We start from the raw sequence: 16,927 nt of genomic DNA, 5'->3' as shown, positions 1-16,927 counted from the left end.
AGATCATTTACAATCTGGAGCAGAGCAGTTTCGTTACTGTGATGCGGACAGAAGCCAGACTGCAGAGATTCAAGCAGGCATCTCTGTGCAACAGTATTATCTTTGATTTAAGTTGCAGTGAGTAAACTATGAGTGTGTTTTATTGGATCAAGTGCAGTATGTGGAACCTGTAAGTACTTTACAATCAAAGTGCAGTAAATTTGTATAAAGTGATTAGACTGCAGTTAGAATATACAGTAATATACTTTGATTGCAAATTTGATGAGATACAGCAAATAAAACATTTTACAGATCACAGATTTAAAATATTTCATTGTGTCACTTGGTTTAAAAAGCCAACAACTGGAACAATAGCTGTGTCCCACAACTGTGGTATAATTGAGTTAAGAAACATGTTGTAAAAAGTTGATGGTCTGTTGAGATTTTCAAATATTAGCTTTCACGAAAGACCTATACTGTTCGCTGTGTTATTTTAATAATGAACACTTGTGACAGATTTTTTTAAAAGGATGTATGTCCTACAAATCATAGTTTGAGCACACTTCCTTCCTCAGCAGCAGAAAACTGTAGCAGCACTTCATCTCCAGGAATGTGCTGACATATTTGATGCATAGGGGTAACATCCACTGCTTCCTTAAAAGATAAACTTGTAGCACACCAATTGTGAAGAGATGATCTCTGTGAAAATAAAAGGGTAATTGAACAGGTTGTGTTTATTATTTAAAATGTCTAGTGATTAATGGAGTTGAGTGTTAAATGTGAAGGTTTAGAAGGACTGGGAACTGAAGCTTGATTGGGTCAGTAAACTGCATACTGTGTAAAGAATTATCCTTACTGAACATACTCTACTGACACCATGTTGTGCAAGGAATTCTGTATTGATAGACACGTCTTAATGTATGATGAAATGGACAGTAAATCCATGTCTGAATTGTAGCCATTACAGATAATTTGCAAAAGACAAAAACAATATTTCTATTATTTCAAAGTGGCATGTTATTTACTCTTGCAGAAAAGTTAGACCCCATTATTACTAGAAGTGGCAGCACAACCAAATTGGAATGCATGCTGCACAGTGGTCCTGATAGGATAGCATAATGGTACTGCAGTGTAAAATATTTAAATGCTGCCATAATGGTACCATTCTACCAAAGGTCCATACCATTGACATGTGCACAAAAGTTTAAATAAACTTGCACTGTCACTGTCCATCCTGTGACTGCTCATTGAGTATACACAAGCATTAACTTTCCATTGCTGTTCATCATTGATCAAGCACAGAGAAAACAATGTGTTCTTGAGCTCAAAGAACTCTTATATGCAGTTCTTGGTTTTGTGTGCTTGCTCAGACAAAATTTGCTAACGGAATTCAGTGTTCTGGAAAGTTTAATCTACAGGAAGTTATCTGATGACCACCCAACAAACACATCCAAGGCAGCATTGGAAGACGGGAAGTTGGTAATTGGACACACTATAGTTTGTGAATGTGTTGCACCGCTGATAAGAGGGTTGTCCTAAGAGGAAAAAAGCGACAAGAAAGAAAAGTGAAGAGTGACTCCTTAGACCTAAGATCGCTTGTGTCAACGGTTCACCAAGTTTTTATACTTCCCTTCGGTTATGGGTTTTTAAGTGAATAGGAAAATGGGAAAGTGATTTATTATATATGGGATTTTGGTGTCACCAGTTAGAAAATAGATAACAATTATATCAAAAAAACTGTAGAAAAACTTTCTTTATGCTTGACATGTTTATCGTGTTTCTATTTTACCTAAGTACAAAAAGACTATATTCTTTGGGTCGGTAGGATGCGGTTGAATTCGTACCTGTAATATTTGTAGATGTAATATCATAAGAAAGCAGATCCTTTCTTGTATATTTGTATACAGAGTGCCCGGGTGGAGCTGCGACTCCCTGCAGTAACCGAGGGAATTGTTCTGAAGGTGTGGCAGGCAATGGTACATGCTCTTGTTCGGTGAGCCCTATTTAATTAATTACTAACACAATTCAATACAATGTATTTTTTTTTCTTTTTTAGTAAGTTATTATATTTCATGAAATGTAGCTGTTGGTCACCGGAAACTTTTAAAATGTGTCAGGGCCTCTAAACGTTTTTCCTAATTTTCAATCCTTTTTCAACTCTGCAGGCAGGGTTTGGAGGTACTGCATGTGAAAGGTGTGCTGAAGAGAATGTCTATGGGTCTGACTGCAATTCAGGTGAGGCACTAACACCAATTTAACATGAATAAGGCAGTGATTCTTGCTTCATAACTATAATTCCAGACATTCTGCTTCGTATATCCTGTAAGAAGTAGCTAGCTTTGCTATATTCAAGCAACACGTATACTTGACTTACACTGTAAAAGAGATATTTTTAGCCTGGCTTAGTCATACCCTTTTGTTGAAAATTCAAGTCATAGTATACCATAGCAGTATAGTATTTCCTGTAGAGTACACTGTTGATAAATCAAATATATATATATTTGTGTTTTTTCTCTAGTCTGTGAGTGTTTGCATGGACTGTGCAACAGCGGTATCACTGGTGATGGGAAATGCACCTGTTTTTCAGGATACAGGGGACCAAAATGTGATCAGCGTAAGCTTTGTCGCTGACATTTTTTTTTTACAGTTCTCATAAAATTTATGTAATTTATATTGACATGCATTTACTGTTTTTCATTAGAGCAGACAATTCTTCAGTACATTTTTATTTTTAAAGTATAGTGCTGTAAGTCTCAACTCACTGGTTGTATCACCAGTATTTGCACACAAATCAATACTATCTGCAAAGTATGGTATTGGGGGGGGGGGCAACAGGTATTATCTTTATAGATCCTCTTTACAGTACTCAAGAATCGTTTTAAACTTATATTTGTGAGGAAAGACAGCCCTCGACATATGAAAGGTTACTCCCTAATTAATAATCAGTAGCCTAAAATTACAATCTAGTTGCTTGTCGTGGTGTGCATGTCATTCTCATCCTGCTGGCTCCTCCATCTCTGCCCTCTGTCTTGCCTAATGACTGGTCAGTTGCCCCCTTACCAAAGTAAAGTTTTCATGTATCATGCACAATCTAGTCTATGATTCATTCTCACTCAGTTTTTGGAGCTGTCCTTAACTATAAAAAAGATGCGTGCACTACAACTCAATGTTTTAGTTTCTGTCTACAAGATAGCAGTTCAATATTTTTTTTTTCACTTAGTGTATATGGCAGCTCCCTTGACCTCCTCAAACTGGAACTGTGTTTTTCAGCTGCTGCCTAGCAGCATTGCAGTGAGTTGTCAATATCAATAGTTTTACTGATTTTAGGTACTCATGGTTTGCAGCCACTCTTTAACAATAAAAGGTGACATACCATGCCAGACTGAAGCTTAACCATAGAGAGGAAGTGAAATATTATGATAATGTAGAACAATACTTTGCCATGATCAACAGAAGACCCTTGCCTGGCTCAACTTGCCATCATTTTCAGAATATATCCCAGTGTATAATTTGCATAACTGAACAGGCTTCAGTTACTGTACATCCCTTGTATAACACGCACCTCCAACTCTTGTACACTTCCCAACCAAAAATACCATAATGTACCATATAGAAGAGTACACCTGTATACTGCTCAACCTGACAGAACATACAGAAACTCATAAACGGGACCAGGTTATATTCATGAAACGACCATACTAGAGCAACATTAGGCTGCTTAAAAGCCATCAATATAGTGAGAGCTTTAAGACTACAATAATATTATGATAGCTAATGCTTTATTCAGAATCTGGTTTACAAGAAGAAATAAAACACACAGCTGCAAAGGACCCAACAACAATGCTGAAGTGTTTTTTTTTTCTCGTTAGCCATTCCTGAATGTGCAGCCCTGGAGTGTCCTGACAAGGCCCGGTGTATTGAAGATGCAGTAAGCGGCAAGCTGGTGTGTAAATGCTTGCCTGATCATGAGGCAGATGGAAAAAACTGTAAATGTGAGTATTCTAGTCTAGAAGTATGACTTTGTCTAAGGCATAGCTAATCATCAGTTGACAATAGAAAGTAATTTAAGTAACTATAGTACATAAAATAAACATGTTATATTTGTTACTACACCATCTTATTTAAGTTTAATACGAAAGTAAAATCACATCTAGTTCTAAGATATTTCTTGCTTTGTTCACAAACATTTTATAGTTATTTTAGATGAAAATGTATTTACTTTTTTTATCTTTTGTCTTTTTCAGCCATTAATCCATGCCTGAAACAGGTCTGTCACCAAAATGCCAACTGTGCCCATCTTGGTCCAAATCAACACCAGTGTACGTGCCACGAAGGTTACCAAGGTGATGGGCAGGTCTGCATGCCAGTGGATCCATGCCAAATCAGTTTTGGAAACTGCCCTCCAGACTCCTCAGTTTGCATATATGACGGCCCTGGAAAGGTTTGTTTCTGACCACTTCTATGAACTCAAAAATATATTTTATGTTGCCTGTGAATCTATTGGATATACTGTATTTACAGAATTGTATGCAAGTATTGTGGATCTTTCTTGAAAGGGCACTTTGTTGCGTCGCATGGGTTTATTTACAAATAATTGTTTTGGTCTTTCAATGCAAGGTAATGATGTAGTAATTTTAACATCACATCACCCTAGGTATCTATTCACATTTAGGTTTCCTCAGATGTGAAAATATAGAACGATAACCAGGTTACGAATTGCCTTCAGCAACTAGAATATAAAGAAGTTTGAATAATAACATGTTGGCAGTATATTGTGATGAAGTTCTAAAATGAAACATTCCATTGCCATTCTGACGCCACAGTTTTCTGTTTAATTGCATCCTTTTTAATTAACTTGGTTCAAGTGACTAATTTGGATGTTGCCTCTCCATAACTCACTAGTAGTAGTAGAGTTCAAATGTTGATATTTATGCATGTGCATTTTTCCTCCAGTCTCACTGTCAATGCAAAGAGGGTTTTGAGAATCTGGTCCCAGGAATTGGATGCCGACTTACTGACATTTGCAAGACTAACAATCCCTGCAGTAAAAACGCAAACTGCTCAACCATTGATCCAGGAACAACTGAGTAAGTCAACTACAGGCCATCCTTAGCGAATGGGAGATTTAGTTGGATTGTGCAAGAGTTACATAATCCCAATTCGGTTTGGCACAGTGTGACGGGGTACACCCCGCCCCTGTGTGTTTGTGTTATTTTATATTTCTTTATTATTATTATGATTTATGTATTATATATGACGACAAAAAGCCCTTTTTATTGTAGTAATGTAGGGTGCGGAAATGCCGTCCTCCATTATGTGTTATATTATTGTTTTGTGTGATTAAGTACCTCTCGTGAGAATGTGTGACTGTCGGCTAGTAATTACTGAATTAGCTGACAGTCACGCATACTTAGTAAACTCGTGCAGACTATGTCCGAGGGCTTAATATGATAATTAATAGCCAGTTAATCCCTCGGCCATAATATAAAAGACCTGCAGCTTTGGCTGCACAAGAGGAGTGTGTACAGGTGGAACGGGTAGTGAAAACTATTACTACAGGATATAACAATTGCTACGTATGCTGGTTTTGCAACCAGCATGCTACTTGTTACTATTTGTGTTCCGTGTTTGTTTATTTTGACCCACGTGCCGTTTATTTTGTGTTTGTTTAAAAGTCTTTTTTTAAATTTTGTTAAATAAAAGCTGAGCGCCATTTTGTCTTAGTTACACCCTTCAATTCCCTGTGTTGTGATTTAATTTCCTGGTCTGACGTCACCCCTACAGCCATCCTTGTGTTGTGGTTTCATTTCCTGGTCTGACGTCACCCCTACAGCCATCCTTGTGTTGTGGTTTCATTTCCTGGTCTGACGTCACCCCTACAGCCATCCTTGTGTTGTGGTTTCATTTCCTGGTCGGACGTCACCCCTACAGCCATCCTTGTGTTGTGGTTTCATTTCCTGGTCTGACGTCACCCCTACAGCCATCCTTGTGTTGTGGTTTCATTTCCTGGTCTGACATCACCCCTACAGCCATCCTTGTGTTGTGGCTTCATTTCCTGGACTGACGTCACCCCTACAGCCATCCCTGTGTTGTGGTTTCATTTCCTGGTCTGACGTCACCCCTACAGCCATCCTTATCACACAGTTTGTGAGAGCCAAACTACAAAGTCCAGATTAATACTCAGTTGTCTCTGGACACATGCTATCTCTCTTTGTGCCTCCATCCCAACCCAGTGCTGGTAGTTGTATGATTAAGGCTTTTGTTTTTTTCGGTTTTTATTCATTTCATTTTTCAATGCTTATTTTTAGCTATTTTCGTGATACCCCAAAATTGTTTTTTGGGGTTTTTTTGGGGGGGGGCTTTCGCTTTTTATATGCTGTATAAAATGATATGTATAGCAATTCAACAGTACTTGCACACTTAAGTTGTACCTTCTTTCATTTGCTGTCTTCCTCAACAAAATCCTTATGTTCACAGGCACATTCTTCTGGGTTTTTTGTGTTTTTACATTTTGCCACAATTTGCAATTTTTTAAATCCTCCCTATCTAACTGTAATATAGCTTTAAATCCCGCAAACAACTGTCCGTTCCTACTTTAGTAATTGTAATCTTGTTTTAAATCTTGCTTTAAATCTTGCAAGCTGAGTGGGGTGGGTTTAAAGTATTCAGATCGAATCAATGATTGTTTTTTGTAGTAGGCTTATTTTTTTAAACGGGAAAGGGGTGAAGTCAATGTGAATTAAGTAACCATTTCCAGTGTTTTTCCGGTGTTATAAACAGATTTCATTTTTTTGGGGTGTTTTATCAGTTATTATCAGTTAAAACCAAAAATCAGAAGTCCTATGTAGATGCACATCCATCCCATAAAATATAAAGAAACAGGCAGATCATAATCACCTCAAAATTCGTCAGGGTGTTTTTGGGTTCATACTATATAGTCATTTTAAAATCCACCCACGTCTGAAGTGTTGCTTAAATAATATATTGTTAGATATAAAAACAGATCAAGCCATTCTTCAGTTCTGTTGTTTTATCCACCTTTTATAGAGAAATCCCTTTTGCTCTTTTATTTACAGATGTACATGCAATAAGGGGTATGCAGGCAATGGTAAAATTTGCTATGGAAGCATCATTGAGAGACTAAGAGAGCTGAACACAGAACCAGGGGGAAAATGGACAGGGCAGCTGTCCAGTGCAATAACATTATTTGGTATGTGCAACACAGCTTTATCTAAGGCTGCAGAAATTCATACTTAAGTATGAACTCAAAATGGGAAGTATTAGTTAATCAAATTCCACATATTAAATCATAACCTGCATCTTTATTATAACTCTAATGTACCTGTATTCGAGATTTTAATGCAGTGTAATACCAACCTAAACTTTGAGAATTTGGATCCATATACTATGCAATATTAATTCAGATCAAGCACTACTTCCATGAATATTTTGTATTCATTTTATATATATTATAAGTCTCCAGCAGGTGGTGTTGGTGTGTATACTGAGAAAATCCCATTTTCCCCAGATGTGCAGATGTTGTTTTCGTGTTTTATGTTTCCTACTAACCAGTTGCCACTCTTTTCAGATTCTTCCTTATCCTGGCCATTAAAATCACTTGGACCTTTCACCGTATTCGTCCCCATAAATAAGGGATTCAAGGGAACTTCAGTAAGTTGTGGGGGAGGGGTGGGGGGGGGGGGTATTTAGGTGTATATTAAACACATCTGTATTGTGAATGTGGGTATGTTAAAATTGTCATGTATGCCTATTCAATGACAACCAATTCTCAGAACCTGTCTGCTTTTGTTTTCTGCAGATGAAGTCTCTGATGGACAATCAGCTAAATGCTCAGTACCTCTCAAAGCTGCATGTGATTGCTGGAGAGCTGAATATAGAGACGCTGAAGAAGAGTGATATCTACTACACCCTGACTGGGAAGTCTGGGGAAACAGTCTTCAGTACTGAAGTAAGAACATTAACAGTTTTATCACCTCACCTTCTGGTTGGTCTACTACTACTTGGCCATCCTATTCAGGGCCGTAACCAGAGCTGACATTCTACCAAGGTCAAACTTAGGTTTCAAGCTATAGCTGGCAGTATTTACAATACAGTTTTACATTTCCATAGAGCCTGAGTGCTTTACAACGGAATGAACGATATGAAATCTGATAAAAGCTATTGAATTCCCTAATATTCTGAGAAATAGAATTCCATAGATGAGGGGCAAAGTAACTGAAAAGCCCTGGTACCATATAATATAATGTACATACACTCCTGTATATGTTATTCTGAAAGCTGTTTCAAAATATAGAGCACAAAACCTACACTACATAATATAAAACACAGCCTTCCAGTTATAAAATAGAGATGCTGTAAGTGCAGTGTTTATTATTAAGTACATTTCAGCATGCTAACAACTTGATTCCATCAAGTCTCCTCAAAGTACAGCAACTCAATGTACAGAAGTTACTAACCAAAGGCAGTTAACCTTTAATAAAACTTTTTTTTTTAGTAACACTAATAATAATATATTTGATTTATATAGCAACTTAAATTTTGTGATCCACCTTGAGATGCACGCATATAAAAACAAAGGTTAAATGAAATACAGAAGAAAACAACAAAGTCCAAAACTAACTACAAAATGAAACAGTATAATTTATACGTGTGAGAAAATACCTTCTGTTCTGGCTTCACCTTCATTTTCTTCCCTAAATCACAAAGCTGCCCTGCCACCTTACTATAAAAAAACACAGCACAGACTGAGCACGAACTGGAAAGCAAGTGTCTAAGTCAGGGTGTGAACAAGGAAACGCCTGGGTGCAAGAGCTTTTCTTTAACCACCCGACCACACAGCCTCATCTTTTATTGTTAAAAATAAAGAAAGAAAAAAAGAAAGAAAGAAAGAAAGAAAGAAATGCAATTTGGCACTGCAACTGGCCATACTGAACACATTCCAAGACTGGTTGTGAGTCTAATTTGATTTTAAAAGCACAGCCCACTCCCCATAATATAATAATATAGAAGTAATTATTATCTGACTCTTATAGTTACTTAGTCAATACAATAAAATAACCGCCACTTCATTAGTGCTCGCTGCCGAAATATGAACGTTCTCATTGGATACTTGCGTGCTCGGCTGATCCAATCACCATTGAAATCAATGCTTTTTTTCAACGCTGTTTTGACTGCTTGGTATTTACTATTCAACCTCAAAATCTATGTTACATGGCAAACCAACAGAGAAAATTAAGGAGTCTGTATGTACTTTACCAGAATTCTTACATGAACATCAGCATTTACGATACAAAAAAACAATGAGGACACGACCTCTGTGTTCTCATAGCTAGTTATGGCCATGATCCTATTGATCAATAATCCTAGTCTAGACACCCTAATTAGTCTTCAGGACTAGGCTGTATTTATATTGTGCATTGTATTGAGACAACCAACAGATTACACTCTCTACATTCCCCACAGTGGCCCCATGGATAGCAGCCCTTTCTCAAGACCCCATTCTGAGGAAGGAAGCAGAGGAAACTTGCTGTACTCTGCTGTGGGGCCAGAGTCCTTCCTGTGTGCAATTGTTTTCAAAAATAAAAGGAAAAAGAAAAAAGATTAATAGTTTTGGTTTATTAACAATGGCAATAAACCTTCTTACCAACGTAGCCGATCACCCCTCATGATTTCCACTTCTATCAAAAAACACTATATATCAGTCTAAACTGTAGCTTGATGCAAATTGTATCAAATTAGTTCTAGGTTCAGACTGAATCTTTATAAGTTTTTTAGGTTTTAGGATTCAGACTCTTGCTTCCTGCACATTTACATATTTTCCTGATTATTGTGCAGAATTCCAAGGGTTTGAGTATCACAGTGTTTAGAGCATTAAACAATAGAAAGATTGAGCCCTTGTTTAGTCATACAGTAAGTTGTCATGGTTGACATTTCTGTGAAAGATCAAGTAATTAAGTTGCCTGGATAATCTTGTGACCTGGCGTTTGGTTTTTCTTTTAAGGACCAGCAGGTAAAAATCAGGATTCATGGGAGCAAGAAGAAAGGTAATATTTTGCAAGGGGATATTGTCGCATCCAACGGGCTGATTCACATTGTCAGCAAGCTCATGGACAATGTGGAACCTACTGTGGAGAGTGAAAAGGAAGTAAGCCAGCCAGCTACATTATTTATTTTCAATTTACCTTGTTTTCTTTTAGAAATACAACTGGTACAAATGTTGCTTATATGTCATGAGATTTAAAAAATACATTAATTTATCCAAAGGTGGCATAAACTTGCATATAACACATTTATTTAATCTGTTTCTTTTCTAGGAGAATCTAATGACAATACTTGCAGACAATGGGAAGTTCAACAGGTTCCGATCATTATTACAGGTAAGCTTTTTAGAAGTGACATTATAATAATTAACAGTAATAGAAAAACTGTAGAATTGTAGATTGTGACTGTTATATACACATGTATCATTCAGTATAAAGTATATGGGAACACTTCTAATTCCAGGAGTGAAATAAAGTGTTTATTATATTTGTAAATAAAAAAATAAATAAAAAAAAAAAACCAAGCATTATAGAAACTACCTCAGAACTATTTCGTTCTATCTACTCTCTTCCATTTCTTGTAGAAATTCAATGTTGCTCAGCTTCTGGAGCAGCCTGGACCTTTCAGTTTATTTGCACCAACTAATGGAGCTTTGGAGAGCATGGAGGCAGGAACTCTGGAGTACCTGCTATCGTCAGAGGTATCAATGATCTCTCTACTCTGTCCCTATCTAAACAGCCTCGTTATTCTTCTACCCAGGTTATAATGCGGCTGCCTCTTTGGATCCTGTTTCTTTCCTGTACTGTAAAATACATGTTAACTAACTGTTCTGCTCCTTATCAATCTATTAAACAACAGCATAAACACCTTTTGAAAAGTGCCAGCATGTTGCTTAGCTGCTGTGTATACATCATATCTGAGACCAGAACAAAAGTATTTTCATCCCTGACATGAATATGAAATGTATCTTAAGGGAATGTCACAGCATACTCTACTGTACTAGAACTCCCAAAACCTTTGACTCCTGAGAGCAGCATCATATTAAGACTAGGCTGTCCTTAGATACCTTTTTTATTTAAAATTGTATTAATATTGAATGTTTATTCATTTATTTTTGTATTATTATTATTATTATTATTATTATTATTATTATTATTATTATTATTATTATTATACATGTTCACTAATTTAACATGGTAAGATTTGTATTTGTCTGTGTAATTTGTAATATGAATGGGTTTCTTTTTTGTCCTAGGGTTCTAATAAACTTCTGGAACTGTTAAGAAATCACATTGTCCCATCTGTTGAGGTACATTTTATTAGTATTATATTTTTTCAATTAACAAAACCGAATATATGTATTTGTTGCATTCAGTAAACACTTTAAAAGAAATTAAAGAAAATTAGACAGTCATTTTGATATGGCCTATAGATAAGGTGGTCATATGGCTCTGTGTTCACCAAGACAGTTTGGGACAGTTCAGGCTTTTCAACTCACAACCCAATGCATTCTGGTAAGCGTAGTCCTGTTTCTCTTAAAGGAAAGAATGGTACCTGAGACAGGTAAAACGTACCAGAATGCATTGGGTTGCAAGTTGAAAAACCCGAACTGTCCCAAACAGTCCCGTTGAACACGGAGCCATACGGTCACCTTGACCTATAGAAATCATGTCCTCCAAGCTGCAGCTATATCCTCGTACACACACATCGGAACAAGTTTTCCCAATTCATACATTTTCCTCTTTATTTCTTTTCTTAGTACAAGGATGATCGTTATGCTCATTCACCAACTTATGTATGAATTCACTTTGTTAACAAGTGTATACCGGGGAGTACTGAGATCTTGTTTCAGGTGTAGGTTTAAAGTTGTTGTACTAAGCCACATGAAGCAAAGCAAGGATTACCTCCATTTTTTTGCTTTATTGATTCATTAGAAGTGATTGACAAAGACCACCCTTGTTGAAATGTAGTTCTAAATGTATTGTTACATTTCTTTAAAGTGCTACAGCTGTGCAAGTCTCTGTAAACTGTGTCTTAGCTCATCACCATTATGTCAATGTGACTTGTTATCATTATTCTGATAATAAAATAAACTGTTACTACAGAATAGGAGGCCTTTTGATTGGACCAAGCCTGGATCCGTTGAATTGTGCTCTTCCTTTGTTTGTTTTTTCTCACAATTATAATATTTTTCATTCCCACTTTTAGTTGGAAGTTGTCAACATTGTATCGTCTCCTAGATTGACCACAATGGCCAACCAAGCTTTAACATTCAACATCACTAATAATGTAAGCAGATAATTATGTTTATTAAGGACTAATGAGATGTTATACTATACCTAAGTCGATGCATGCATTCTGACTTTTTATTAATATGTAACATGTATCATTTACAGTAGCTGTATGGTTACCCTAATATATGTGTCTAGTGTACAGTGATGGTACCCATGGTATAAATACCTGTACAGCTCCTAGTGCCACCATGATAGTTGCAAATCTCCTCTTTGTGTTTTCTAAACAGGGACAGATTTTAGTGAACGGAAAGGTGATCCTTGAGGCTGACATCCAAGCTAGAAATGGGCGTCTTTACTCCTTGGAAGGAGTTCTCATTCCTCCCTCCATCATCCCGGTTTTACCACACAGGTGTGATGTAACTGAGTCTCAGGTTAAAATGGTAAGTTGAGAATCCAAGTGATTCATTCTCTAATAGGAGTGGCCAAATGTTTTCTGAATAAATTACAAATCAGTTTTGTGTTTCATGTTATCCACCATGATGGTTGGAATTTGTGAGTTGCAGTCTCATTTATAAATGTTAACTATTATTAACAATGCTTAGTACATTGTAGTAACATTTAGCAAAACCACGTCAAAGAATAGCCAAGAATGGTAAAAGCATGGTAAAGCAAAGGGAAGGAATGAACAACAAAGTATAATAGTAGATTGTGAAATTGTGATGCAGATTTACCTGAATAAACATGTATCATCTTCTCACTGTGAAAAAGAGTTTCATACAGATTTGGAGTATATTGCACATACAGACATGCTCAAATTTGTTGGTACCCCTCCACAAAAAACAAAGAATGCACAATTTTCTCTGAAATAACTTGAAACTGACAAAAGTAATTGGCATCCACCATTGTTTATTCCATATTTAATAGAAATCAGACTTTGCTTTTGATTTTTTTTATTCAACATAATATTGTAAATAATAAAACAAATGAAAATGGCATGGACAAAAATGATGGGACCGCTAACCTAATATTTTGTTGCACAACCTTTAGAGGCAATCACTGCAATCAAACGTTTTCTGTAGCTCTCAATGAGACTTCTGCACCTGTTAACAAGTAGTTTGGCCCACTCTTCCTGAGCAAACTGCTCCAGCTGTCTCAGGTTTGATGGGTGCCTTCTCCAGACTGCAAGTTTCAGCTCTTTCCATAGATGTTCGATAGGATTCAGATCAGGACTCATAGAAGGCCACTTCAGAATAGTCCAATGTTTTGTTCTTATCCATTCTTGGGTGCTTTTAGCTGTGTGTTTTGGGTCATTATCCTATTGGAGGACCCATGACCTGCGACTGAGACAGAGTTTCTGAGACTGGGCCGTATGTTTCACTCCAGAATGCCTTGATAGTCTTGAGATTTCATTGTGCCCTGCACAGATTCAAGGCACCCTGTGCCAGGTGCAGCAAAGCAGCGCCAAAACATAACCGAGCCTCCTCCATGTTTCACTGTAGGTATGGTGTTCTTTTCTTTGAAAGCTTCATTTTTTCGCCTGTGAACACAGAGCTGATGTGACTTGCCAAAAAGCTCCAGTTTTGACTCATCTGTCCAAAGGACATTCTCCTAGAAGGATTGTGGCTTGTCAATATGCATTTTAGCAAATTCCAGTCTGGCTTTTTTATGTTTTTCTTTCAAAAGTGGAGTCCTCCTGGGTCTTCTTCCATGGAGCCCACTTTCGCTCAAAAAGCGACGGATGGTGCGATCAGAAACTGACGTACCTTCACCTTGGAGTTCAGCTTGTATCACTTTGGCAGTTATCCTTGGTTCTTTTTCTACCATTCGCACTATCCTTCTGTTCAATCTGGGGTCGATTTTCCTCTTGCGGCCGCGCCCAGGGAGGTTGGCTACAGTTCCATGGACCTTAAACTTCTTAATAATATTTGCAACTGTTGTCACAGGAACATCAAGCTGCTTGGAGATGGTCTTGTAGCCTTTACCTTTACCATGCTTGTCTATTACTTTCTTTCTGATCTCCTCAGACAACTCTCTCCTTTGCTTTCTCTGGTCCATGTTCAGTGTGGTGCACACAATGATACCAAACAGCACAGTGACTACTTTTCTCCATTTAAATAGGCTGAATGACTGATTACAAGATTGGAGACATGTGTGATACTAATTAAAGAAACTAATTAGTTTGAAATATCACTATAATCCAATTATTTATTATCTTTTCTAAGGGGTACCAACAAATGTGTCCAGGCCATTTTTGAATATCTTTGTAGAATAAGCAATAATTCATCTCTTTTCACAGCTTCTTTGCTTTATTCTATGACATACCAAAGGCATGCAAGTATACATGATAAAATAGCTTTTAATTTCATCACTTTTCTTTTATTTCAATGAGCTGTAAGGGTACCAACAAATTTGAGCACGTCTGTACATAGCATGCTTGGTCTGCACATGTTTCACCACTGTGTTTAAATCCATCACTTGTCTTGTATTTGATTGGTATTCGGTCAGGACAATTTTGCGTTAAATAACCACCTTTATTATAATATAAAATCTGACAGATTTCCAAAAGCATTGAACCCAAACAATGGGTGAAGAAAAATAAGTAGAGTAAAAATAGTTGGAGCACAGCCTCATCTTTCGAAGCATCCCGGTGCCGCCTGCTAAAAAACAAAGAATAAAATAATAAATCTATGTGACGTGTTCATCCCGGTGAACAAAAAATATTAAGCAGAGGAGCATCATATACCCCCCCGACTCCGGACGAGGCTGGGAGTGAGGTTGTGATGACTGGGGAGGAGGTGGTAATTCGAAAGCACAGCAGGTCTGAGTTTGTGAAGCATGAATATATACTTATAGGATAATGGGACCTTGCCGGTAATTGACTTGTAGATTGACCAATGAAATGTACTAGGCACTTGTATTAATGATACTACAGATTTCCTGCCTGAAAACCTTGCAAGCTTTATGTTCTTGATACTTGCTGGGCTTGAGTGGTATCCAGAATACAATTTACATGACTTATTGAACAAATCATTGAGCATCTTCGAACTTCAATCTCAGCAATTCCAAAACCAAGTTTGATCTTAGTGTTTCTTATACCCCTGTCTGTTGCTGCCTGAATGTGCTGGGATTTTATTTTACAGGGTACCTGTGTCAGTTGTTCAAGGGTCACTCGAACTCCTTGTACTTCTGGGGTGGCTACAGTAAGTGCCTCGTTCTGTTTTGTTTGCATAATTTTTCAATAGTTACTGGTAAACTGAGACATACCAGCAGGGTAAACATAAGTGGTTCAATACTAGGGAGGCAAAACAATAAATGACAGTATTGTTTTGAAGCTGCAGTCTCTTAATTGGGATCTTCTGTGTTGCAGGACACATTCAAGAGAGGCTGTGTTTTCACTTCAAATATATTAGGAATGAACGTCCCATCTTTGGGGTGTGCTCAGTACTGCAATGAAACCACAACAGTAAGTACATCGGCAGAAGAGTCCATTTCCATGACCAATTGTACAGTGGACACAGTATTTTGAAGTCTGAATATCTAGATTCATATTGATTTTTTTTTTTTTTTTTTTTTTTTTTTTAAATCAGGTGCCTCTTTGCTGCAAAGGTTTCTATGGGCCTGTCTGTAGCCCCTGCCCTGGAGGCTTTACAAACCCCTGCTCCGGGCATGGCAAGGTAATGCAATGGGCACACATTGCTCATGATAATCTCTTCTTCTGTATCACTTCTGCTGCTATCTCTTTGTGCAATATGTTTTGTAAAGGCCTAGTGCTGATAGTGGAAGTTACAACTTAGTCCCAGCTAATCTGCTTGATCTCAGACTTTGCCCCAAAATACTTTTGAATGTTTGTTATTGTATTGTACTATCTTCATTCAACTGTAATGGCTTACACATGAAAAAAACTGTTTCCGGCAGTGCATGGATGGAATTAGTGAGAATGGGACTTGTATATGTGAAGAAAACTTCAGGGGATCCCGATGTCAGTTGTGTTCCAGCCATGAGAAATACGGACCCAACTGTGATAAAAGTAAGCCTGGCATTTTAATAGCATCAACTCTATTTTAAATACTTACTCTGTTGAGATAACATCTTATTTCCAGCAGGTCCTGCTTTTTCCAGCTGGTTCTAACTACAGTAAGGTGAAATGGGTTAATCCCCAAGTGGCCAAAGCCACTCAGTAAAGATAAATATTTAATCACAGACTACCCCTTGGGTATTAGAGTATCCCTTTCCATCTTAAAGTTAATTTTTAATTGAAGGTTGATTTAAGGCATTGTAAAAAGATGTCCGGTGTTGAAGTTGCAACTCACTAGTTATCATGCCTGTTTTCTGTGCTGCAGAATGTCCTTGTATTCATGGAGAATGTGACAATCGCCCAGAGAGCAGTGGTGCTTGTAAAGAAGGCACGTGCCAGTCTGACTACACTGGTAAATTCTGTGAGAGGCACACAAGTCCATGTGGTCCTCGAGTCCAGTTTTGCCATGCACATGCCACCTGTGACTACAGCAGTGGAACAGTCAGGTAGGACTTCAAACTTTAAGCTTCTTAGTACATGATGCCAGCTTGATTCTGCTTCATTATTTAGTACATGATTCCAGCTTCAGGAAGTTTCTGTTTTATAGGTAGAGCTATTGCATCTGTGCCTTAAGATC

General features: G+C 37.4%; 1 protein-coding gene across 3 annotated transcripts in view; it reads left to right on the top strand.

Annotated features, from left to right (window-relative positions):
• Positions 1 to 16,927, top strand: part of LOC117419902 (stabilin-2-like) — a 48,192-nt gene that overhangs the window by 4,082 nt on the left and 27,183 nt on the right. For 2 of the 3 annotated variants that reach the window (XR_004547315.3, XM_034033264.3), the window contains exons 4-23: positions 1,887 to 1,972; positions 2,145 to 2,214; positions 2,498 to 2,593; positions 3,849 to 3,971; positions 4,224 to 4,420; positions 4,933 to 5,066; positions 7,056 to 7,189; positions 7,568 to 7,650; positions 7,799 to 7,948; positions 10,001 to 10,144; positions 10,314 to 10,376; positions 10,625 to 10,741; positions 11,297 to 11,350; positions 12,250 to 12,330; positions 12,563 to 12,715; positions 15,416 to 15,475; positions 15,643 to 15,738; positions 15,863 to 15,949; positions 16,191 to 16,302; positions 16,616 to 16,796. Coding sequence is in view for 2 of the 3 variants with exons in the window: in XM_034033264.3 (XP_033889155.3) it covers positions 1,887 to 1,972; positions 2,145 to 2,214; positions 2,498 to 2,593; positions 3,849 to 3,971; positions 4,224 to 4,420; positions 4,933 to 5,066; positions 7,056 to 7,189; positions 7,568 to 7,650; positions 7,799 to 7,948; positions 10,001 to 10,144; positions 10,314 to 10,376; positions 10,625 to 10,741; positions 11,297 to 11,350; positions 12,250 to 12,330; positions 12,563 to 12,715; positions 15,416 to 15,475; positions 15,643 to 15,738; positions 15,863 to 15,949; positions 16,191 to 16,302; positions 16,616 to 16,796 (2,221 nt within the window). In the remaining variant the exon portion in view is untranslated. The remainder of the gene's footprint in view (positions 1 to 1,886; positions 1,973 to 2,144; positions 2,215 to 2,497; positions 2,594 to 3,848; positions 3,972 to 4,223; positions 4,421 to 4,932; positions 5,067 to 7,055; positions 7,190 to 7,567; positions 7,651 to 7,798; positions 7,949 to 10,000; positions 10,145 to 10,313; positions 10,377 to 10,624; positions 10,742 to 11,296; positions 11,351 to 12,249; positions 12,331 to 12,562; positions 12,716 to 15,415; positions 15,476 to 15,642; positions 15,739 to 15,862; positions 15,950 to 16,190; positions 16,303 to 16,615; positions 16,797 to 16,927) is intronic. The other variant, XM_034033265.3, reaches the window with a different exon arrangement.

This window comes from Acipenser ruthenus, chromosome 14 (assembly GCF_902713425.1).
Source record: "Acipenser ruthenus chromosome 14, fAciRut3.2 maternal haplotype, whole genome shotgun sequence".
Taxonomy (NCBI): Eukaryota; Metazoa; Chordata; class Actinopteri; order Acipenseriformes; family Acipenseridae; genus Acipenser; species Acipenser ruthenus.
This window is presented reverse-complemented; position numbering and strand designations above follow the sequence as displayed.